Raw genomic sequence first — 25000 nt, forward strand, 5'->3', positions numbered from 1 at the left:
ATCCCGACACACCAACACAGCCACACCTTGAATCTTACATGCTTTCCAGTATTGGCATGAGATCTTTCTCTGTCCAGCCATCCTGACACACCACCACAGCCACACCTTGAATCTTACCTGCTTTCCAGTATTGGCATGAGATCTTTCTCAGTCCAGCCATCCCGAAACACCACCACAGCCACACCTTGAATCTTACCTGCTTTCCAGTATTGGCATGAGATCTTTCTCTGTCCAGCCATCCCGACACACCACTACAGCCACACCCCCTGGTGTTATCACTTCCCACAGTCTAACCAACCACGCTGAACAAAAAACACAATAAGCAAAACTAAGTAAAATGATATCTGAAGTTTCAGAAGTGCTGTGCGACCAAAACTCATCCTGCAGATTAAGCAAAATATGGATTTCAAAATTGAAACTTATCAGTCTGTCAAACTCACTGCATGGTTAGGTGCTAAAATATTGGTATCATTTCAGTTACTGTAAAAATGGAAATTTTTGGGCTACATTTATTTTCGCGCTTTTTGCATTCCAAGCTGCTACTGCAAAAATAACAACTTGAACGCACTAATATATTCCTTTTGTGTTTAGGTCAATGTAAGGAAACTTAAAATTGCGAATTTACAAAAAAGGGAAACAGTTCAAACCTGGCAAAACGTGAAAAATTAATCACACAAATATTTCCACTTTTACAGTAATATTGCTTCAATCCAAAGAATACGTTATTGTGTTGTCATGCATGGGGCCCAAAATAACGTACTTTCAAAATTGTTAATAAATTAGGGATTCAATCATGTTTCACCGTTGTTCATCACCGATTAACAACGATGCGTCGATGTCCTGAGTGGTTTACTTGGCGCTGCCCGAGTTAAGTAAACCACGCAGACGCGCCAGACGCGAGTTGTGACTCGGTGAGGAAGAACAGTGAAACATGATTGAATCCCTTTCAACAACGAAAAGAAGCTAAAGATTGTATAATTCGCGATTATTTTACGAGGAATGTCAGTCAATCATTGCCACCCAGCCTTACAAAAACTTCGATGATTTCTCTTTTGATATCAGCAATAAAACTACAGAATAAAACGGCAATGTTAAGCCGCTACCTGAAAAATACTGAATTCAACTTGTAAGCTGGCATATACGCAAAAAAGTTCCAGGCATGACGAATTTTACGCGCTCTCGGGTAACGCGTAGTCTCACTCACGTTCGCGTATACGCTACAGTAAAAGTGTGGGTTCATCACGGATTAACAACGGTTGGCTCCTGTATAAAGGTATAGGAAGAGTTGTTGAACAAGTTGTTTTAATCAAGGGTTACATTTTGCTTTCAGCAAAAAATAATGTGTCAAAAAAAGGCTCATGCATAGGGCTACTTCTCTTGAGCCATACATCCACACCCCTGAAGACATGACCATAATTCCCTACACAGGGGGTGTAGATTTCAAATGGAATCACACATTCAATTTGAAATTCACACTCCCTGTGTGGAAGATTTAGGTCATGTCTTCCATAGGGGATGTATGGATTTCAACTTGAATAGCCCATGCAATAAGCATAAGACTAAACACAAAGCGTGACACTGGCTGGAGTTTAGGTGAGTCTGAGGAGAGCATGACCTTGTGGTGTTTGCACTCAAATACTGAGATGAATAAAACTGACACACAAGAGGAATGGCATGGGCTCTATAAAAAAAAATGTAAAAAAAAATGTATTCAGCATTAGGTTTTCAATTTCTCACAAGCTTTGAGACTGGGATTTAATTAAGGTGGCCTTATCTACGAGGGTCAGTCAGTATGTTTTAAGAGTTGACTTGTGACTTCATATGTGAACTGCTTTCATGGCATTTCTCAATGATTACATAAGCACAGTGACTTTGTCTTTCAAACAACACATGTAAAAATTATATCACACACATGATTACGTAACAGCATTAGCATAAAATCAATAGACTAGGGACAATGCCAAATCACGTAAAAAGGCGGTCTTTTTAAATTACAGCAAAGACACGTGTTTAAAATGTCCGAGAACAGCAAAAGTACAAGGTGCATATGGCTAGTTTTGGGCAGGAGTAAACACTAGGTCCTCAGTTTGCTTTTGGTAAAATATGAGACTTGCCATTAAACTTGGGTGGAAATGGGACGCTTGGAAACTTCAACAACTTTAGGGCTTGAATGGAAGCAAAATTATTCTGCAAAAATGGCGAAAATGAAAAAGCAGTTATTACAAATGACATTAATCATATCCAAAATGAAACAGATTAAAATCACGTGTGAGAGCTGGTACTCAGTGCAATGATAACTGGTGCAAATCAAACAACAATCTGCGCATGCGTAGGTAGGATGACCGATACAACATGCTGGAAATGCACGAAAATTGCAAAATTCCATGTAAATAGGGCCTAAAATATTACAAAATGCTATGAAATTTTTAATTTAAATATTCATGTGAATTTTTACGGATGATCTCAACCTGAAATGAACAGAAAAGTTTCAAAAATAAATTTCTCATTCAAACGATGGCCTCTCTCTCTGTTCCACTACTTTTTGTATAAATGTAACAATAGTAGAATAACAGTTATATTTTAATCACAGATTCAAATATTATCTAGGGAGACTCCTGTTTTAATGTTTGGAGATTAGTCAACAAAACTGGCAAAAAAACATAAATTTCCATGTTTTCTATTTTTGGCAATATCAAGATTTTTGTAGAAAAAAAGCCTTGTTTTTGTCAAAAATAAGACATATTTGACCACACATTTTAAATAAACTAAAACTTTTACAGCCCAACAAACATGGTTTAATGAACTGGTAGTTTGTGTTCTATTACTGTTCCAAAAGGCAGCATTCTCCATACTTTAATTCCCGAGAAAATATAAAAAATACAACAATACCTCATTTCAGCCTCTTATTTCCCTTAAAGGTGGGTAACCTGATTGAAAATCTCATCCCCCACTTTACCTCATCAAAATGCTGATTTTGGTATCAGATGAAAGCTCATATTTTTCTCATAAACATATTGAAATTTGGCGTTCCAAATCGGTGTATTTCCGAAGAAATCATCAAAAAACTGCCAAATTAGTCTCAACTATGTATACCATAGTTGAGACTAATTAGGCAGTTTTTTGATAATATCTAGGGAAATACACTGAGTTGGAACTTCTAATTTCAATATGTTTATGAGAAAAATAAGGCCTTTCACTTGAAATCAATATATTACATGATCATGATGATTATCATTAATAAAAACACTGTAGAGTACCAATATCACACTGTATAAATGTCGGTAATTCCATTAGGAATTAGTCACATTTACACAAAACATTTACATTTTCTTTTTGCATGAGTGCTTGAAAGGGATGACATTTTATGTTATATGTAAGTTTTAAAGAATTTGATTTTCCAAATATATCAGGTCACCTTCCTTTAACAAAAACGACTCAATTTCAGTAGGTGACTCTAGACCATTGATTTTATGCTAATGCTGTTACATTATCATGTGTGTGATATAATTTTTACATGTGTTGTTTGAAAGACAAAGGTACACAGCCCTCGAATTAACCCACGGCACCCAAGGCATTTTGCCGTGGGTGCCCATCTCCACTGCCGTAATGCCCTCAAAATATGTCCTTTACCCAAGGCAGTCACTTGCCGTGCCCTCTAATGAAGTTGCTGTCCAGGTGGTGTATGACGTGCAGTCCCTAAATTCAGTAAATTTTCATCGTCAACCGTGTAATTGAATGGGATTATTTTCAAATTTTAAAACGCTTGAAATATCACAAACAAATAGGCCTATGTTGATAGTAAATAATATAAATACAAGCTAAAACCGTTGGGGTTCGATAATGAACCCCACAAAACTAACCAGTATATGGAAAATGCCATACGGCCGGGCGGTTTCACGAGTTGTCGGCGCGATCATGTCATCCGCCGCCTGTTGCTGTCGGTGCCCCAGCCCTGCCCCTTCATTATAAAATCATTTATCTATGTTTGTGTGTGTTTTCTTCACTTTTGAGATATTGCCTTGGTGCCCTTTTCAAATTTTCAACAGTTGCCATGATGCCCTCTTGAAATATTACAAACTGCCGTGCTGCCTTGCCTTTTCAGTGAAAATCCAAGGCAATTAACAACTTGCCCTAAAAAAGTTGCCGTGCCCCTTCAGATCCTTAATTCGAGGGCTGAAGGTACAGTGTTTATGTAATCATTGAGAAATGCCATGAAAACAATCCACATAATGATGTCACGAGTCAACTCTTAAAACATACTGACTGACCCTTGTATTACTGGTGTTAACTGAAGAATGCTGACATATAGAAATATAAATGTGATTATTGGCTTCTGTTAAGATCATTGTATTAATATTAATTAAGAAGTTCAATGCAGTTTTAGTTAAATGGCTGAAATTATGGCTCCTGCAATCAGCGGCCTTATTACATCGCGTATTAATATCAATATATTTTATTTTGAGAATTGTCACCTGACATCTTGCTAGAAGCATAACAATTTATTTATAATTCAAGCCCTATACTTTGTATACTTTCTATAACACACAAAATATAGACCAGTCAAATCAACTATCACTCTTAACGTGGGTCTAATTTTCGGCCTTGTGGTAAAAATCTAACAATTCCCGCCGATTAGAGCTGATCAAACTACATGTATACATGCCACCCTACAATACATACAGACCTTTTTCCTTTGTTCCCATCATGCACTATTCTGGGGGTGTCGTAGAAAATCTACCGCATGGATCATGTGCATCAGACGGTCCTTGCAATTATATTGTCTTAATATGGGCATACTAAATCCATGCATGGATTACCATAGAGCAATGTAGAACATCTGTGTACATATTTTTCAACATTTTCCAAAATGGAAGCCGGCAGTATATCACTGTGTGTCCTGTAACTAGTTATTCACGACAGGTGGACTACGACAGTACCCCCTGGAATAGTGTGTGATGGGAACTAGGGAAAAAGTGGCGCTGTGTCCAGTGTGACCTTTGACATCCAGTGCAAATACCCCAGGGTTATGACTAGCCATAGCAATGCATGCATGCTGAGATGCTGAAAATATATTTTGAAAGCAGGAATACATATAATCTGTTTGCATACAGGGTGTATCAAAATGTTTGGTACCCAGCTTTATTGTCTAATGAAATGCCATTATTCAACATTAGATCCTCTTGAAATGACTACTTTATATTGTTTACTGACCTTATATTTATATGACATAAATCTACAAATAAGGTGGCTATTTTGATATATTTTGATGTTTTGATGTATTACCGATGGGTACTAATTATTTTGATACACCCTGTAGATGTGACATGATCAGATCCCATAAGACCACAGTCTGAAATTTTGACAATTTAAGTTATTACTATTACTAACTTGCTTAGTACATAAGCCTACTGATGTTGAAATTCCCTAGTCCTGGCATACCAGGGGCATTCAAAAGTTTTTGAAATCACCCAGAAGTGAAAGAGCTATATCGATGAAATTTTGTCAGTGTAATCACTGATCCTTATGTACATTATGGTCCAAAAATGGTCTCATACGTATGTTTACTTTCTTTACAGGTGGCGCTAGATGGGCAGTAGGCGCATAACCTTTTCATGATAAGATCCTCCACTTTCTTGAGTTTCTTCACTGTGGCCGCATCATCCGTAAGTGATGGACGTCCACTTCTTGGCTCATCTGTGAGGGACATGTGGCCAGTTTTTCAAAAAGGAACAGTGCCATATGATGGGCAATCGTCACCGTAGATAGCTTTCATTTCATCATAGATTTTCTGAGCATTGTAGGCCTAACCCTTCAAATGCAGGAACTTAATCATGCTGCATACCTCAATTTTCACCATCTTGCAGGTTATGCACCTACTGCCCATCTAGCGCCACCTGTAAAGAAAGTAAACATGCTTACGAGACCATTTTTGGACCATAATGTACATAAGGACCAGTAATTACACTGACAAAATTTCATCAATATAGCTCCTTCACTTCTGGGCAATTTCAAAAACTTTTGGATACCCCCTCGTATATGCGTTTTATTGTTATGTGGGTTTTTTTTTTGCTCGTTATTTTATCAATTTTATTATTGTAGACTTTAATCTGATTGGATCGGATCGTAATTGGGCTGCAACGTCAGTGTATTCACATTTTGATATATTGACAGGCAACTTTTCCTCAAAATAAGCTTTACATTGATGTATTACATGTCCCTGTTACTAGCTAAGAAGTAAATTTCAGTACAAGAGTTTGGTAATCCTTGGTTTTCTCTAGTTTTTTGAGGGGTTGTTTCAAGGGCCAAATCTTGGTTAGTCCTTCATGTAATTACACAAAATTAGGGTTAGGGTTAGGATTAGGGTTAGGATTAGGATTAGCTTACACGAAATAATTACATGAAGGATCGACCTAAATCTCAAAACAAGCTGTGCGGACATTACAGCCCATTTGTGGTGGATGGTCACATATGTGACCATCCACCACAACTGAGCCCGGATGTCGCCAGTGCCACTATTGAGATATGCTCCATTGAACTTAACAATAAACAATAGGAAACAAAGGATTTATTGACTGTTTTATTGATTTTTCACTACTTAAATGTTAAGTACTATAGACATGATATACATCATTTTAAAGCTAATTTCAAGCAGAATATTTTGGTTGAATATCTCAAAAATGATGATTGGCGACTTCAGGGCTCAGTTGTGCTGGATGGTCACATATAGTGCTCCTCATGCTTTCCACACACTAATGCATACTCAATTACTATAACTGTCTCCAGTGGTGGCACATTATTTTTGGAGGGTGCAAAAATTGGGCAATTTTCTGTAATTTTTTTGTTTTGCCCATTGCCCCCCTAGTATTCTTACTGACCATCCCTATATATCTTATGACATGCCACTTTGCTAAGCGACCATGGCAAAAATGGTTTTACATTGCATTAATCAGTCTCTCCCGGCACTCACAGCAGTGACACATGGATGTGTTACTGGTGCAAGTGACATGTTCAGATGATGTTACCTGCAGCAGTGACATCTGAACAGTCTCTGCAATTCACACCTATTGGAGCTAAATAACAATATGTATCATATCAGTAAGTGACTGTTGTGTGTCTGGATGAAGAGAATAGGTCTGAATAGGTATTTTCCCAAATAAACATAGCACACTGACCAAGGTCAGATGGACTTGTGGTTTGTAAAGTGTTGAAATCAGTCATAATTGGGTGTGATAATGCTCCTCTTTGGGGGTCTATTACATCATTTAGAAATCAAATGATTGTAATTGTATCTGGATAATCTGTTACCTTGATACTTAAAGATCATGTTTACATAGTTAATTTCTTTGCGACTCTCAGTTCTGTAGGTGCGACGGTCAATTGAAAAGAGGAAGTTATGGCCAATATTTTACAAGTGTTACTTGGTAGGGTAACACTCTTGGCAGCCATGTTTTTTAATGGTTCTAGATGTTACTGCATGCAGTAACATTTTAAAATTTGACCTCAAATTGACCTCATTTGAAGGGCGCCGCCAAGATATGGACTGTTGTGTGATACTTGTAGCAGTAACAAAAGTGTGTTACTGCTGTAAGTGCTGGGAGAGACTGATGGGATAACATCACCTACTGCTGTCAGTACAATACAAAAGAATGGTTTATATTTATCTGATATTCGACTGTTTAAGAAAACTACAACGATATGTCTGCACTGTATTACTCAATCTTTCTGGTGTGGGAATAAAGCATTAGAAATGATGATGGAATGAATCATGTGATGAGTCATGTGACGGGTCATATGACAAAGGTGTCTGTTAACTGCGAAATGAAAGATATATAAAAATGCATGTTAATTAGCTGACCAACAACCTACCTCATGGTGTCAAATTCAGCACCTTATTAGCTGCCAAATTCTGCAGTCCTGCGCAGTGAGTGACCTGTCACCATTTTATGGCCCTTATATGAATACAGCAAATTTGGTTTTGTGCGTCATGTCTAAATTCCACATTAGGATCTTGTACATATAAGCGTATAGTATTTTGAATTAAGAATTAGGTCTATATGTCTTCATTGTCACATTTTGCAACAAACTCAGAAGATTTGTGTGGAAAAATCAATCAGAGAGCCTTTTTTATATCAATATGACAATATTGGTTGAGAGAATCCAACAACAATGTCATTTCATGAGCATTTCCATTTGGTTATTTATCTTCCATTTCATTCAACAGAATTCAACAGGATTATTTCAAAAATTTTGTATTGTTATTTATGACAAATGTAATGAGATTGTTTGTAGTTACTATTGATTTTGATTTTGAGATATAGCCAATGGTTGCTTGCTTGACGTAAATCCCTCCTTTGCATTATGAGCACCAGAAAATCAATTCTGTAAATAGTCACAGTATATACAAGTTCTTTTTGTAGTTAAAAGTCATTTGATAAGCAGTATCTTAAAGTCATTAGTTAGGCAAAGCAGCAATGATAGTATTCAACTTCTTTTGTTCTAAGCAACACGTAAATAACCAAATCTTTCAAACCGCAAACTTGATGGAGTTTTCATTAACAATATCTCAAAATCAATGTAAGCGACATTGATTGTGTCACATATGAGTGGATGTACACATATTTCAAATAGTTATCATACATTCAACACATATGGAACTTAGACAGACTCTTTCACTGAAGCTGGTAATTTCACTGAGGTGCCTGTTACTTCAAGTACTCAAATAATGGTGACCTGGGTAAGAAATGGTTCAAGTGTTAAGGTTCAAGCTCCCAGATGTTGTCATGGCAACAGCATATAACCAGCCAGCAAAGCCAGAGGTAATAGTTTTCACACCAAACCTTAATAACAGATCAAATAGAAATAGAATATAGAAATATAAGTATTATGTATTTCAAATAAAAATGATTTTAATGTTTTATTCCTAGTACGTAAAACCGCATAAAATTAATGTTTTGGTTCTCGTCTGGAAGATTTTCATGAATTGATTAGAGTTGGGCGACTAAGTCGCCAATAATCGTTAGTCTACCAGTAATAGTCGCGACTCCGACTATTGAAAACCAAAATTCGTCAAACGCAACTATATTTAAATGTTACAAAATCATGTTAAAACCACCAGATGTCCGCACCAAAACCAACAAAATACTTGCATATAAACTGTGAAAATGTGATAAAAATGTTAGTCATTGTCTTACCAATAGTAACACTATCAAATAAGTAATCATAAAGTCCATAAATCATCATTAAATTGATCTTGTTGACTTGTTAGTGTAAAGTTGCACCAAACTTTCACCCAATTTTTTGGTTCAATTCTGACCAGATAGTCATGACTATAGTCATAGTCGTGACTATTTGCTGCCGACTAATCGACTAGGAAAAAAGTGATAGTCGCCCAACTTTAATGTTCTAATCAATGGAAAGCACGGCGCTAGTTCCCTTGTTCGAGAACACTTTGTGTACAAAATCATCCAATGGAGCAAACTGCAACTTTTGAATTTGCATCTTCCTTGGGATTTTAGATCTTTGTGTCTTCATTTCTTGACTAATTTCAACTAATAAGGTTGTAATTCCAAGCTAAAAGATGCAGGTATTGGCTGCTGGTTCTAATGACACATCTGTCTTTGTTTAGAATATACAGGGGTGAAATTAACTGGTACCTTAATTCTTTTGTGATCTGTATTTACAAGCTGTATCAAAATAATTGGTACCTATCAGGTTTTAGTGTTTATTGAAAAGTCTACTGCTTCAATATATGCAACATTGGATCCTCTTGAAATGTACAGGATTTGTAGTTTTATGAACATTCAAAACATCTATGGCCACGCGTTTTGAACTCGCCACCCAAAAATGGTGGTTTTGTTACGCTTTTCCAAATCGAGACTCGTTCAAATTGTTATATCTCTGCTTAAACAAAAGGTATTGTAGTGTGTTTGGTGTCATTTTGTAGCTAAATGAGTGACCTAACAGACCTCCAAAGGAGAATTGTTTATCAGCTAAGATAGTGGAGTTATAATTTTTTGAGTTCAGAATGGCCGAGGTGGTTGTTGTGGCGGTGGCGGTTGTGGCGGTGGCAGTATGTACAAAGTCTATGAGAAATATAGATTTTGCGTGTGCACGTTGAATCAACTGATCATATCTTTGCATCCATATGGGCTACAGGCATGGTTAAGAGCTCTTGTGAAAGGTTATTAATTATGCTAATTGTTTTTAATAATTTTGAACTCTTTATGATTGGTTTAGTCTGTAAAATACAAACTTTTACGTACAAAACTACCCGTTGTCATATTAAACACTGTAGTAAGCAATGCGGATGTCTTCAAAATCTAAAAGTTGCTGTAAATATTTAATTACTTATCCTATCATAGTCAAAGTATACATTTTCTGAGAGGAAATTTGATGAGGAATCTAAATATGGACTTACTTTTTCTGTATGGGTTAGGGGTTAAAATGTTTCAGTTCAAAATATGTTGAATTGTAAAAAAATTTGAACATATTTTGGGACACCCTGTATTCTGAGATTACCAAACAGCTGTGATTTTTTTTTCTTCCCCAGTCAGTAGGATCCCCTAACCTCTAACCAAATCAATGTTGTTTACTTTCAGTTTATAACTGCAAGTTAGTAATAAGCAATGCATTAAGTGACCCATTTTTTATTTGGAATTTTTTATTCCACCCTGTATAACTTCAAGGTCACCCTGTACAATGAGTTGAAATGTGTATATTTGAATTGCTTATGCCTTCAGCTTTTCAAAAATGTATACTTTTGCTAGTTTAGGGTTGATAGTTGTGTAGATATTCTAATTTGAAACTTGATTGGTGTAAAAATTCATAATATTTGTGATGTAACGCTAAGGGTGGCGAGTTCAAAACACACGGCCCTATCTATAAGTAAGGTAGCTCCTATTCTGCATTTTGATGTGGCAGTTTTGCCCATAATCACCACAGCTGGTGAGTACCAATCATTTTGATACATGATGTAGCAACTTTCCTATTCTTATTCTGAACTTCTCAAGTAGGAATAAAAGAAGAGACATTTGATAATAAAATTCATTAAAATGCTTGAAAATAAATGAAATGAAATGAAACAGCTGATGTTTACTTTCAAAAACATGATAGATGACATTGGGTATTCTAGTTGAAATCCATACACCCCCTGATGGAAGACATGATCATAATCTCAATTCAATTAATATTTATTCATCAATCAACATCATCATAGACAAGATTTAATAAATATATAAAAAAAAAAAAATAGTTGTAGCAGAAATCTTTCACACAAGGAGTATGTATTTCAAATTGAGTTACCCCACAACTTACCTGAATGAGTGACTCTATTTGAAGTCTGCACCCCCTGTGTGAAATATTAAGGTCATCAGAGGGTGTATGGATTTCAGATGGAATAGCCCATCTGTGTTGGTATAATTAATGATGGAAGTTTTAAAACATTTGATCCAAACACAAAAAGTTAATTCCCTACTGCAGAATATTTCTGGAACATTGGAGACCATATCCACTAGCTCAGACTCGCGTTCACAGTGACACTGTGTGGATTTAGACTAGAGTCCGAAGTTTACCGTTTTCTAAAATCCATTTTCCGTGTTGTGATCCGTGTTGTAAAATTTGTAAATCCATGTTTTATGAATAAAGCTTAAAATGAATAAAAAATGATTATGAATGATAGAAATGTCACAATGAAGTGTTCAATATCGCGATCAATATGCTCTGATTTGAATATTTTTATGATAATCGGCCGACTTTCGGTTATTTCGGTACTATTTAACAGTATTTTTATCATAAAATTTGACACACATAGCTCAAGATTGCTTTTAACATAATTTATTTCCTTTATCTTTTAACAATTTTTGGCACGTCATACAAAAATGTCATTTTCCGTGTTGTACCTCCGGTTTTTTTTCCGTTTTCCGTAAAACAGAAAACTTCGGACTCTAATTTAGACCTGTTAAGATCTTGGACAGAGACCACAAGTGGTTTGAAAGGAGGCAGTACACATCAAAGTAAATAATTAAGTCATCTGTAATCCAGGATTGGGACAGGTTCCAGTAGTCTACATCAGTCTGGTTTATTCTTTGTGTTACAGAGCACATAATTAGCCTAGGACAAAAATCTTCTACTGAAGCATTATACAGCTTTATTCCATAAGTTGCTCAATGTTTCAATTAAGTCTTTACACTAGTCTAACTCATAAATATCTTACACCTAGGATACACCTGAAGTCAGTGACCAAGTCTAAGGTTAAAATGGTCTCAACCCGAGTCTCACTCTCGCTGGTGAATGACAGCGCACCATCTAAAAATTCCTATGTAGGAATAAATTGTTTGTGTTTGGATCAAAAGTTCGAAACTTTAATCAAACAAGAATCTTATTGATCAGGAAAAAACTTGGTACATCTGGTTGATAACCTTTGAACCCATTGATCTCCATTACAACAAGATACTAACCTTTCTTGTTTTGCACCCGTTCCAATCCATGCTGGATGACTAGGTCATAGTCTGCCAACTCATTGGGGAGCCAAGTCATCTACAAGAAAAGTAAAGACAACATATCAAAAGAAATTTATGTAAATAAAAAATATATATTTTGTATTTTCTAAAATTGTAGTAGTACTTTCAAATTTATTCTATTACAGCATTTGGCTATTCAGTTGAAATCCATACACCCCCTATGGAAGACATGACCTTAATTTTTCACACAGGGAGTGTGAATTTCAAATGGGCTACCTAAAAGGATGACTCCATTTGAGATTCACATCCCCTGTGTGGGAGATTAAGGTCATGTTTTCCATAGAGGTGTATGGATTTCAACCTGTATAGCCCATTTATTGTCTGACAGATGGTCTGCTGACCTGATCAAGATTTAAGGGTTCATGTATTTTCATGACTAAACAGTTGTTTATGCCAGGGGGCCACTTAGGAATTAAGGCCAAAGCCAAAGAATTAAGGTACCAGTTATGTTCACCCCCTATATATCCTAAACAAAGACAGATATGTCAAAATTGGAAAAAGCAGCCAATAGCTGCATCTTTTAGCTCAAATTTAAGACCTCATTTGTTGAAATTATTCAAGAAATACAGACACGACGATCCAAAAACCCAAGGAAGATGTCAATTTAAAAGTTGCAGTTTGCTCCATTGCAAGCCCTATTGATTTGTACACAAAGCTTCGCAAACAAGAGAACTAGCACTGTGCTTCCATTGATTAGCACGTTAAAACCAGCGTCGTGCTTTCATTGATTAGAACACAAAAGTGCAACTTTTGATTTTGTTTCTTCATTAGATTTCTTTAATTCTCAACCAATTTCAACAAATAAGGTCTTAAATTAGAGCTAAAGAGTACAGGTATTGGCGGCTTTTTTTAATTTTGATATATTTGTCTTTATAATAGGATATACATAGGTGAACACAACTGGCACCTTAATTCTTTGGCTTACTGTAAGGCCCAAAACTGTATTTTTCTGTCAACGTTTATTTTCTTTTAAATTACATGTATATTAACTTTACATATTTCTTGATTTATTTTTTACTATCCGGTATCAATGTACATGAATTAATGTCCCTTAAATATAGACCATGAACTAAATCTCATTCTTGGTACTACGAGTGTTGAGATTAAGACGCTTCACTGATTAGATGTAATATATAAATATGCAAATAATATGACACAAAAGTATACAGCACATGATGCCACCATATACTATCACAATACCAAGTTTGAAGTTGATCTGTGATTGCGTTTGAGCTGCAGAGTGGATTAATGACAATGTAGGCAAAATATGCTAATGAGCTCATTAATATTCATAAATGTGCAAATAATGCGACACAAAACTATACAACACATGAGACCACCATACCATATCCCCGTACCAAGTTTGAAGTTGATCGGCCATTGCGTTGGAGTTGCAAAGTGGATTAATGAATTTGCTTCCGCCCGGCCAAACAAACAAACAAAGATACAAAGAAAGAAACAAACAACCATTTGGATGATATAACAAAAGCCCCACATATATGTGGGGGCCAAAAAATGGCTACTTTTAATTTCATGCATCCCAAAAAATCCCTAAAATGCAAAATCTGGGTCGGTTGGTCTCGTAGAACAGGGTTTTTTTTGTCGTCTAAGAAAGGATAAGTTTCTTTTTACCTGCTTAAAAGTAACCCTGTTGACATCCACCCCACTAGGTATTTTGGCATCTTCATCCATCTCTTCACCATTGGTCCTAGCTTGCTTTGCAGGAGGTGGCTGGTCCAAATCTTCCTCGTTCAGTAAGTGGTAGCTGAGATGTCCTTTTTTCTTGAGCTGTTCTGATGCACAGATGTATTGCTCACAAAAGTCTAAGCCCACAACCTGTAATAGATATTTCTCTTATAATCATATATCCAGCATTACCTGATCCATGTGAAAATAATTTGTTGTGTGAGTGCAATAGCTGCCTCATGTAAGATTTGAAATTGCATAATTTGTTGTGTGAGTGCAATAGCTGCCTCATGAAAGATTTGAAATTGCATAATTTGTTGTGTGAGTGCAATAGCTGCCTCATGTAAGATTTGAAATTGCATAATTTGTTGTGTGAGTGCAATAGCTGCCTCATGTAAGATTTGAAATTGCATAATTTGTTGTGTGAGTGCAATAGCTGCCTCATGTAAGATTTGAAATTGCATAATTTGTTGTGTGAGTGCAATAGCTGCCTCGTGTAAGATTTGAAATTGCATAATTTGTTGTGTGAGTGCAATAGCTGCCTCATGTAAGATTTGAAATTACATAATTTGCAGGGGAATTCAAACAAGTTGACAAATGAGAGTTTTGATTCTTCTTGAGGTGATTCAAGTTGCTCCTGGATCGAAGCATCTTAAGTCCTAATACCGCACACCATTCGCAACCAGGCAAAGTTGCAGCATCACCTGATAATGAGGGCTGATTGTTCCATGAAATGCTACAGGCGAAACTGCTATGCATATACCGCATATTTTTAGACACGCAAAGCTCTATCGCGGTGTGCTTGTCAGACACGCACAATTGAACAATCGGCGCTCATGAATAATTATGCAAGAATTCACAGCAAACAAAACATGGGGACACTGGTTGCAAATGGTCTGTAATATTCTGTGCCTACTACTCTCAGACATGACAAGATTAAACTTGCTATAAATTTGACATGACAGCAGGCAGCTATTGCATGTATGGTGCACAACATTGTCCTCATTACACTTAAAAATATTGAGGCAACTGGCTTTGAATGCGCATCTTTTTAAACCCTTGCATCTGTATGCCGGTGCTTTGTGAACACTGGTGATTTATGGAATCGGATAGCAACGTTTGCACAATATATTTTGTGGGACCTGGGAGCACATTAGACATATAGAATTGCATTCTGAATACCAGGTATGTCCTTCTGATATCAAATAATTTTGATTTTTTTAAATTCGCAATATAAATTATAATACCCATTTTATGGCAAATGATTAAAAATTGATATATTAAAACGTCGCTATTCGAGCCCTTAAGCTGCGCCAAATGAAATGCGCACTGTCGTACTGAACTGCACTAGAGTAACAGTACTACAGATTATTAATATTCTTTGATGCAATGATCATTCAACTAAGAACATCACTATTGAGCAATTCCAGTTGAAATCCATACACCACATGTGGAAGACATGATGACCTTTATCTCCCACACAGGGATGTATATTCTATATGGAGTCTCCCATTCAGTGAACCCATTTGAAATTCACACTCCCTGTGTGGGAGATTAAGGTTGTGTCTTCCATAGGGGGTGTATGGATTTCAACTGGAATAGCCCTTTGCTGATGGAGGCATTTAATACTGGAAAACGGAAACAATAAAACACAGATAGACAGATACAGACATATAGGAACTTGAAAACAAACAGGACAGGAACAATGAAACAGACATACAGACACACAGACAGACAGACAGAGACGTGGGCTATGGAAGAACTTGAAAACACTCTTGCCAGGTAAAAAACAGAGTACAATATCTTCTCTGGAAACTGAGTCTGGTACAGTTACCGATGGTACTGATATTGCTAATACTATTAATAATTTCTTTGCAACTGTTGGCCAAAAATTGGCAAGCAAATTTGAAGGCATTGATGATACTATTGTGAACACTTCTGGTAGTAATTGTAACTCAGGTTTTCATTTTTGTCATATTACAACATGTCTGGTTTTGAAACAACTAAAGAAATTAAACCCCCATAAAGCAACTGGGCTTGACAATATTAGTGCGCGCCTGCTGAAAGCTGGTGCAGAGCCTCTTTCAGCTCCATTAACCCACATTTTTAATTTGAGTGTTACAACTGGTACTGTTCCTTCCAAATGGAAAATTAGCAGGGTCACACCATTGTTTAAAGATGGTCAACGTTCTTCTGTTGGAAACTACCGACCCATCTCCGTCATCCCTGTGGTGATGAAATTGCTTGAAAGGATAGTTCATGATCAGTTGTATGAATATCTCTCTAGTCATAACATGTTTTCTAGTGAACAATCAGGCTTCAGACCCAAACACTCGACTCAGACAACCCTTCTTGAGGTATCCGACTACATTCTGAAAAATATCGATGCTGGTCATCTTGTTGGTGCAGTATTTTTGGACCTCAAGAAGGCGTTTGATACGGTTTGTCATCCTATTCTTATTAGAAAGTTACAGAGTTTTAGTGTTGGAGGTCTGGAGCTTGATTGGTTCATCTCATATCTATCAAATAGAAAGCAAATTACTCAAATTGGCACTGCCATTTCAGATGTTGCTAGTGTAAATTATGGGGTGCCGTGAGGGATCCATACTAGGCCCTCTTCTATTCACATTGTACATAAATAGTCTGCCTGCTGTGGTTTCTCATTTGCCATGTAAAATCAATCTTTATGCAGATGACACTGCTGTTTTTTGTACCGGTAAATCAGCTGTTGAAATTGCTCAAAATCTCACTGCATGCATGACTAGAGTTGCAATTTGGATGGAAGAAAATGGACTTACTCTGAATGTATCAAAAACAAAATCCATGCTTTTTGGGTCTCATTTTAAACTAAATAAAGCTGCCCCTCTCAATGTATATATTAGAGATGATCAAATTGAAACAGTGCCCTCTTTTAAATACCTTGGCTTACATTTTGATCAAACCCTATCCTGGAATGTTCATGTTGATAATGTTATTAAATCTGTGGTGAAATATATTGGGTTGTTCTACAGAATAAGAAAGTATCTGTCTCAGGAAAGTCTTACCATTTTACACAATTCCCTTTTATTGCCAAGAATTGATTACTGTGATATTGTATGGGGCAACTGCAGCAAGTATTTATGTGACAGAATAGAGCGCCTCCAAACAAGATCAGCCAGGGCTATTCTAAGGAAACCAATTCAAGCACAAGTAATGAGTATCTTCAGTAAAAAGATGGGGTGGAAACTTTGGAAAAGCGCAGAAATTACCATCTCAATCTTGCTGTTTTTAAATGTCTTTCTGGGCTGGTCCCAAATGCTTTGTGCAATCATTTTTCACTTGTAGGAATTCACACACTCTCAATACTCGCTCGAGTGCTCACGGGAAAATTAGACCCATTAGGCCTTTTCTTGAATATGGCAGGCGCTCATTTCAATATAGGGGGGCTCTTGCTTGGAATCAACTCCACAATTCAATCATTTCTCCGTTACCAACCAGTACTGGTGTTTTTAAATCAAGATTCTATCCAAAATAGTAGGTCTATAAATTTCTCTTGCCACCAAACATTGGTTTAAAATTTAGGCTCTTTTGTTGGGTATTTTTAAATAATAGGCATTGCAATGATTGTTACAGGATCAACTTTTGCCAAATTTCTTTTGTTTAAATTTTTTGCTGTTTGATTATTGTGTTCTATCCTACATTTTGTAGCCACTAAGTTTTTATCCATTTCCTTTGATTATTTGAATGTAGTTTGTTGTATTTTGAAATCCTGATTTAAATTATTATGCTGGCATAATGTTTTATCATTTTAAAATTTAAATTCTCATAGTGCAATAAGAAATAATAATAATATTAATTTTGTCAATGTATTTGAAAATGTAGTCTAATTAATGCAATATAGTGTGTGCTATGTATTATTTTTTACCTATCTCTTAATATTATTGTTGTACTCAATTAATTTTGGTAATTAATGTAATTTAAGTTAATATAGTAAATTATTCTAAGTGTTTTGTAATTATTTATTTGTATTTTTAGTATGTAATAACTGGGCCATATGGAAGAACAGGGGAATACTTAAATTTTCCCCTGAATATGGACCCAGTATAAAGAAGAAATAAACAAACAAACAAACAAACAAGAGACAGCGAAAGACATGAAGAGATGGCAAGCCAACTGAGACAGAAAGATGAGAGAGACAGATAAAAAGAGGGAGACCAAGAGACATAGACAATGAGAGACAATGAAAACAGTACCTCTTTAAAATCCTTTGCTAACTCAAATGCCAATCGACCACATGCACACCCAACATCCAACACTCTGTTGAAACTATTATTGTGTGCTTGCACAATATCCAAGCATATATCATGGAGTCTGCTATAGAAATTGCCTTCATTCATACTACCATACTCTTCTTGCAATCTCTTCTGCAGAGCCTCTGGTCTCTCCTCCAGAAATTGTTGGTTTTTAGATTGCTGAATATGCTTGTCTGTGTTACGTAGTGATATTGTGAAGTCTTGGGAAGAGACAAAAATAAATGAAATAGATGAAGTTATGGTTGAGTTATGGTGGTTAGAGGTGTAAGGTCAGTATGTGTGATCTTGTGAGATTGAATCATATTGTATGTGTTGTCCTTACTCCTTAATGTAATTTTACATGAAATTAGGGTTGGGTTTGGGTGGATTAAAGTTAGGATTAGGGTTAGGATAAGGGTTGGGATTAGCTTAAACAAAGTAATTACACGAAGAATCCATCCCTATATGATGTGTACCACACTGTTCAGCAATTAATCATATTTTGAAACTAAGTGTGTTTTGTACATATTTCGGAAACATTTCACAGAATTAGCCATTCTTTATCCCACATCTTATCTAATACCTTTGTTTCTTTTACCTTGTTTAGCATTGATTTGTGGTACCAGTACTACCGGTGGATCCTCATTGAAATTCACAGAGCGACAAAGTCTGAAACCAGCAAACTGGTAGAAGTGCCTCCTGAAAGCGTATCTGGAAAAGTGAGCCATACTGCCACTCTTTGAAATCCAAGATCCACCCTGGAAGGAACGGAAAAAGTGAAAGAGCCATATCTATGTCAAAAACAGTTGTGGAGGAAGGCTTTTCAACTTAATAAATGACATCAAATTGACAGACACATCTGCGCACCCCTTACCCCCCCCCACACACACACACACATTCTCTATAATCACTACTATAATATTATGCCTTCCATCCATACTAGATCCAGCATAGTCATCATACAGATAGCTTGATTTGAAACCAGGAACCAGACCCCCCACATACACACCCCACACACCCCAAATTTCTATACTCACCACTATAAGTCATCATACAGAGAGCTTGACTTGAATCCAGGATACCCCCCTCACACCCCCACCCCACAGACACACCCCACACCACATTCTCTCTACTCACCACTATAATATTATGCCTTCCATTGATAGACAGAGCATTGTCATCATACAAATAGCTTGACTTGAAACAAGGATACCCCCTTCACACCCCACCCCACAGACACACCCCCACCCCACATTTTCTATACTCACCACTATAATATTATGCCTTCCATCCATACTAGATCCAGCATAGTCATCATACAGATAGCTTGACTTGAATCCAGGATACCCCCCTCCCCCCACACACACACACAAACACCCCACCCCACCAAACACCCCCACCCCACATTCTCTATACTCACCACTATAATATTATGCCTTCCATCCATACTAGACCCAGCATAGTCATCATACAGATAGCTTGACTTGAAAGAAGGACACCCCTCCCCCTCCACACACACATCCCACCTCCACCCCACATTCTCTATACTCACCACTATAATATTATGCCTTCCATCCATACTAGACCCAGCATAGTCATCATACAGATAGCTTGACTTGAATCCAGGATACCCCCCTCACACTCCCACCCCACAGACACACCCCACACCACATTCTCTATACTCACCACTATAATATTATGCCTTCCATCCATACTAGACCCAGCATAGTCATCATACAGATAGCTTGACTTGAAACCAGGATAGCCATTGAAATTGTCTTCAACCCACTCCCATGCATTGCCTATGACATCATAGAATCCTTTCTGGCTGGGTGGGTACATGTTAACAGGCTATAAAGACATTGATGAGAACACAATTGATATATAATAAATCACACTTGGTATGATACAGGACAGATAACACATCTTTGTTCCAAGCAGGACCATTTCTATTAAGTCTTGATAGGATAGTAAACTGTTATCTATGGTTGGGAATCAAAGTCCTTGGCTGCTAGCTACATGAAGGCTGCTATAGGTTTGGGCTTGTAAAGTGTCCTAGATATTTCTCATTCATTTTGTGGTTGCAGGTCACATGGTGGAAGTCCAAATTAAAGGTTGCTTGAAATCTGGCTAATAGTCTTTGTTTGAGTATATGAGAAAACTTTCCTCCCTCTTTAACTCTCTCCAAGCTGGTGTTGACTGCAGATAACAAGTTTTAATTTTTTTTTAATTCAAAACATTCAGAATTGTAAATTTTCACGACCATATTTGGAATCAGCATGAAAAATGCACTTACATGAGCACAAACAAGTCTAGTTATAGCACTTGATATTTTGAGAAAATATCTCAAAACTTATATTGAAGCCTATGGCCAACACTCAGAGCATTAAACTACATCATTGAATACTTACCGTTGAGGAATCATAGGCAGAATTAACATTATGCATCTCATCACTAGGAACCTGGAATTAAAGCAATAAAGCACACTATCAGAGCAAAACGTAACAGACTGCGAGAGGCAGTAAGTAATTATAAATAATAAAGCACAGAAATTTATAGTGTGCTATGCACAGGCATAAACTCACAAGCCTCAGCACACTTTACAGGATTTCGCTGACCATCTACGGCCTAAGACACACCATTTTGGAACAATCAGGGATCTGCAGCTAAGAAGTGCATACCCTATAGACCTTTTTCTCAGACGTCACCAATCAATCAATATTGGGTCCAGCATTCGAGTCATCAGCACCCAAATGCAAATACCGCGCCGGCACGCCCGATCAACTTTGCGCCACGCTAGGCGTCCTGCGCGGAATTGTCAGCTCGCAATACACGTTTAGTTTGTCACGGTGTAAAAAGTAAACAAAAATGTGAAACAAAACAAAGATTAATTTTCAAATATCATGGCGGTTTTTCCGTATCTTTTGTATTTTATGGTATCCAAACAATCTGAAACAAAGGTAACCAGTATATAGTTTCCTTTAAAAAATTATTTTATGGAAGCTTATGTGAAAGATGACAAAACAAAGGAGAAAATATGCAGTATTTGGTGTTTTCACACTGTGGGCATGTGGGAAACGCACATGTTGTTTGTTTACATCTGAGACATCATCAGAAAAAGGTCTATACAATGTATACATAGAACAATAAACAATCACTGCCAGAAGAAGCAGTTACTTTCATGTACCTTTCACGTATAGGCTTTTCCCAAAAATTTCAAATATTTTTATACTTTTGATCACTGCTTTGATTGAAAAATACCTGCAAAAATATTTGTCAAGGGCAAAAAGTATACTTTTCGTTAAACTTCCTTGAGTACTATTTGTGAAATCCATTCAAAATAGTCATCGTTCAGTCATTGTCAGGCTACACAAAGTTTCGACTTCATGGTAGCTTTCCAGGAAATACAAGTAGACAAAGAAACAAACACCCAGCCATACTGACAGACAGACAGATACGCGACAGACATAAGTGCTCACCTCATCATCCCTCATGGCCCATTGCTCAGCCTCTGTAGGCAACCTAAAGTCATCTTTCTTCCAATTACAGAATGCTTTAGCTTCATGGTAGTTGACTATCACAGGCCAGTCCCATGGCATAGCAATCTCACCACACATAGTACGGTACCTAAACAAACATTGTGTAAATCAATAAGTTAGCTACTTTAATGGTAGACCCTCCCTCGGCTCCATGGAGAACGACTGGTAATGTAGATTATACAACATTAATTAAACCCGATACATGGACCCTTCCAATGTGTAAGCAAGTTGCCTTCCAGCTCCCAGCATTTTGTGGGAGTTCAATTTTACCGATCCTGGGTCAGACGAAGTTTTCTATATACATCACATCCGTGGTCTCACTGTCTTGCCGTTTGTGCGAGGCGTTTGTGTAAGCGGCTGCTACTTAGCCTGACCAATCAATGTAGATCTCAGCAAGCAAGGCGATATTTGAAATAGGTTTTCATTGATAGTCTATTGATCATAACCAACGCGCGTGCAAAATGACAATAGAACTGGGTCATGCATGTTATGTGCCTACCATATTTGAATTGACAATGAGGGCTATCATAATTGACACCACAGTCACGTTACATAGCTTGATGATTATTCAGTCAGTTTACTATCAAAGCAGAACAGTCTGGGTTTAGGAGAGCTATTATAAAAAAAAAATAAACAAGTTGGTCTGTAGATTAATTGAGTTTTCGTCAACACACAGTGCTCTAGGAGCACTATAACTTTGTTGTCATTTATAATTAGGGCTTAGTGGTGTGTTGTTTTAATCTTTGGAGTGAAGGAGAAGGTGGTTTTAGCTCTAATTATTTACCCACAGATGGAACCCAGACTGTGGGACAGTCTACCTTAATGGTAGTTGACTACCACAGGCCAGTCCCACGGGATAGCAATCTTTTTGGGAATTCCCAGTGACGGTGTTCAATAAAAGGCAGAGATCTATATTGTCCCGCTATTTCGTTCGCAGAGCCCTTACTTGCATGTTTCAACAGATCGGTATTCAGAGCAAACGATGTGGTACAGTTCTTGGAGTATTTATTTTGACATTGTGTCTGAAATTTATCATTAAAAAAATGCACTGACACGTTGCACTACATGCTAAATCTCATTTTAAAGGCTACGCACACAGCGTCCTGAGAAAAAGCTTGTTTTGGGCCTAATTGATATATCAAATGGCTGAAAATGTGCCCCATGTTTGCGGCACAACCCCACATGCATATGGCAAATTTATACCGAGTACCCCCCCCCACTCACCTGTACTTTCTGCCATGTTTTCTCTCAAAGGCATCATCACCATGTGAAACCCCATTAGTACTGTGTCCATTAGTATTATCATCATTAGTACTGTCTTTAGGTTTACAATGAGTGTAGTCTGCAAGGTCTGCTCCACAATTGGATTTGCAACCTACATGTAATATGAAAGGTGAAAAAAAATGCAATGTTGACATATCATAATTAGGCCTACTCAAACTCAATTGGCCTCCATGTCACCTTCACACCCAAACCCTATATAATTAGGCCTACTCAAACTTATTTGGCCTCCATGTCACTGTCACACCCAAACCCTACATAATTAGGCATACTCAAACTTATTCGGCCTCCATGTCACTGTCACACCAAAACCCTACATAATTTAGACCTACTCAACCTCATATGGCCTCCATGTCACTGTCACACCCAAACCCCACATAATTAGGCCTACTCAAACTTATTTGGCCTCCATGTCACCTTCACACCCAAACCCTACATAATTAGGCCTACTCAAACTTATTTGGCCTCCATGTTACGGTCACACCCAAACCCTACATAATTAGGCATACTCAAACTTATTTGGCCTCCATGTCACTGTCACACCAAAACCCTACATAATTTAGACCTACTCAACCTCATATGGCCTCCATGTCACTGTCACACCCAAACCCCACATAATTAGGCATACTCAAACTTATTCGGCCTCCATGTCACCTTCACACCCAAACCCTACATAATTAGGCATACTCAATCTCATTTGGCCTCCATGTCACTGTCACACCCAAAATCCTACATAATCTCAAGCAACCTGATGACGATGTTTGAAATTCTTCAGGGTGATTAATGATTTTTTTCCCCGATTTGCAGCTGCATGTGAATGTTGTGATAGTTTGAATAGGTTACAGCTAGCTACTTCAACTGTAAAATGTGTTTTTTGTTTCCTATAAAACCACAAAACAACCTTGCATACCGACATGCTACCAACCTTTCGTACAGACCCAGAATACTGGGTGCTTGGCCTCTCTAAATGTCTTCCATTCCCACCCTTCTTTGGTCCACCATTCTCTGCGATGATATCCACGAGTGTTGACAAAATGAAAGAATTGTTTGTTGGTAATGAGAAATGCTGAGGCTTCAAATGCTGGTACACTGTAGTAAACAATTATATAAAATAAGTCAGAAATTATGTCGGAAAAAAATTACAGAAATTGCCAACATAAAAGAATGCAACATTATAAGGCGATATAGCATTTTTACTTCATTATTTTACAGCAACTCCTACAAAGAAATCGTATCAGCCTGGATTATTGCCGTTTATGTGTTGTGAAGTTCAAACCAAATTTTGTGTGCAAGTAAAATAGTGTTCGCACAAAAAACATTGTTCTTTCTGTATTTCTTATATTCATGACAAGAGTAGGAAAATTTCAGTAAATATAAATCTGTAGAACTGGTGCACATGTGATGATACTGCCATTCAAAAATATGCTAGATAATGAATATGTAATTACACTTCACAGTATCTGGATTTTCATTGGCTAATATGGCCGTCACCATGACACCCACTGTCAATCATAGCTCATTAAGTATCCAGGCATATTTTTGCCCTGACTCCCATTCACTCACATACTAAAAAAAATTCAAAGCCGTCAATCTGACTTTTCACCCGCGATTTTGTGATTCTTGGTGGGGAGCTGGATGCCGCAAATTAGTGAATTTAGATTGAGATTAAGGGAAAAAAGAAAAGAAGCAAAGTCAGGCTGTGAGG

General features: G+C 37.1%; 1 protein-coding gene across 2 annotated transcripts in view; it reads right to left on the minus strand.

Moving 5' to 3' along the window:
• Positions 1-25000, minus strand: part of LOC140139128 (uncharacterized) — a 54238-nt gene that overhangs the window by 12022 nt on the left and 17216 nt on the right. Inside the window, exons 9-18 of one of the 2 annotated variants that reach the window (XM_072161185.1) lie at positions 24221-24384; positions 23239-23389; positions 21955-22102; positions 20887-20937; positions 20162-20326; positions 19074-19233; positions 18437-18696; positions 14151-14354; positions 12456-12534; positions 197-302 (exon numbers count right to left, since the gene is read on the minus strand). In XM_072161185.1, the coding sequence (XP_072017286.1) occupies positions 197-302; positions 12456-12534; positions 14151-14354; positions 18437-18696; positions 19074-19233; positions 20162-20326; positions 20887-20937; positions 21955-22102; positions 23239-23389; positions 24221-24384 (1488 nt within the window). Of the gene's footprint in view, positions 1-196; positions 303-8584; positions 8838-12455; positions 12535-14150; positions 14355-18436; positions 18697-19073; positions 19234-20161; positions 20327-20886; positions 20938-21954; positions 22103-23238; positions 23390-24220; positions 24385-25000 lie in introns of those variants that run through there. The other variant, XM_072161864.1, reaches the window with a different exon arrangement.

The sequence above is a fragment of the Amphiura filiformis genome, chromosome 1 (genome assembly GCF_039555335.1).
Source record: "Amphiura filiformis chromosome 1, Afil_fr2py, whole genome shotgun sequence".
NCBI classification, from domain to species: Eukaryota; Metazoa; Echinodermata; class Ophiuroidea; order Amphilepidida; family Amphiuridae; genus Amphiura; species Amphiura filiformis.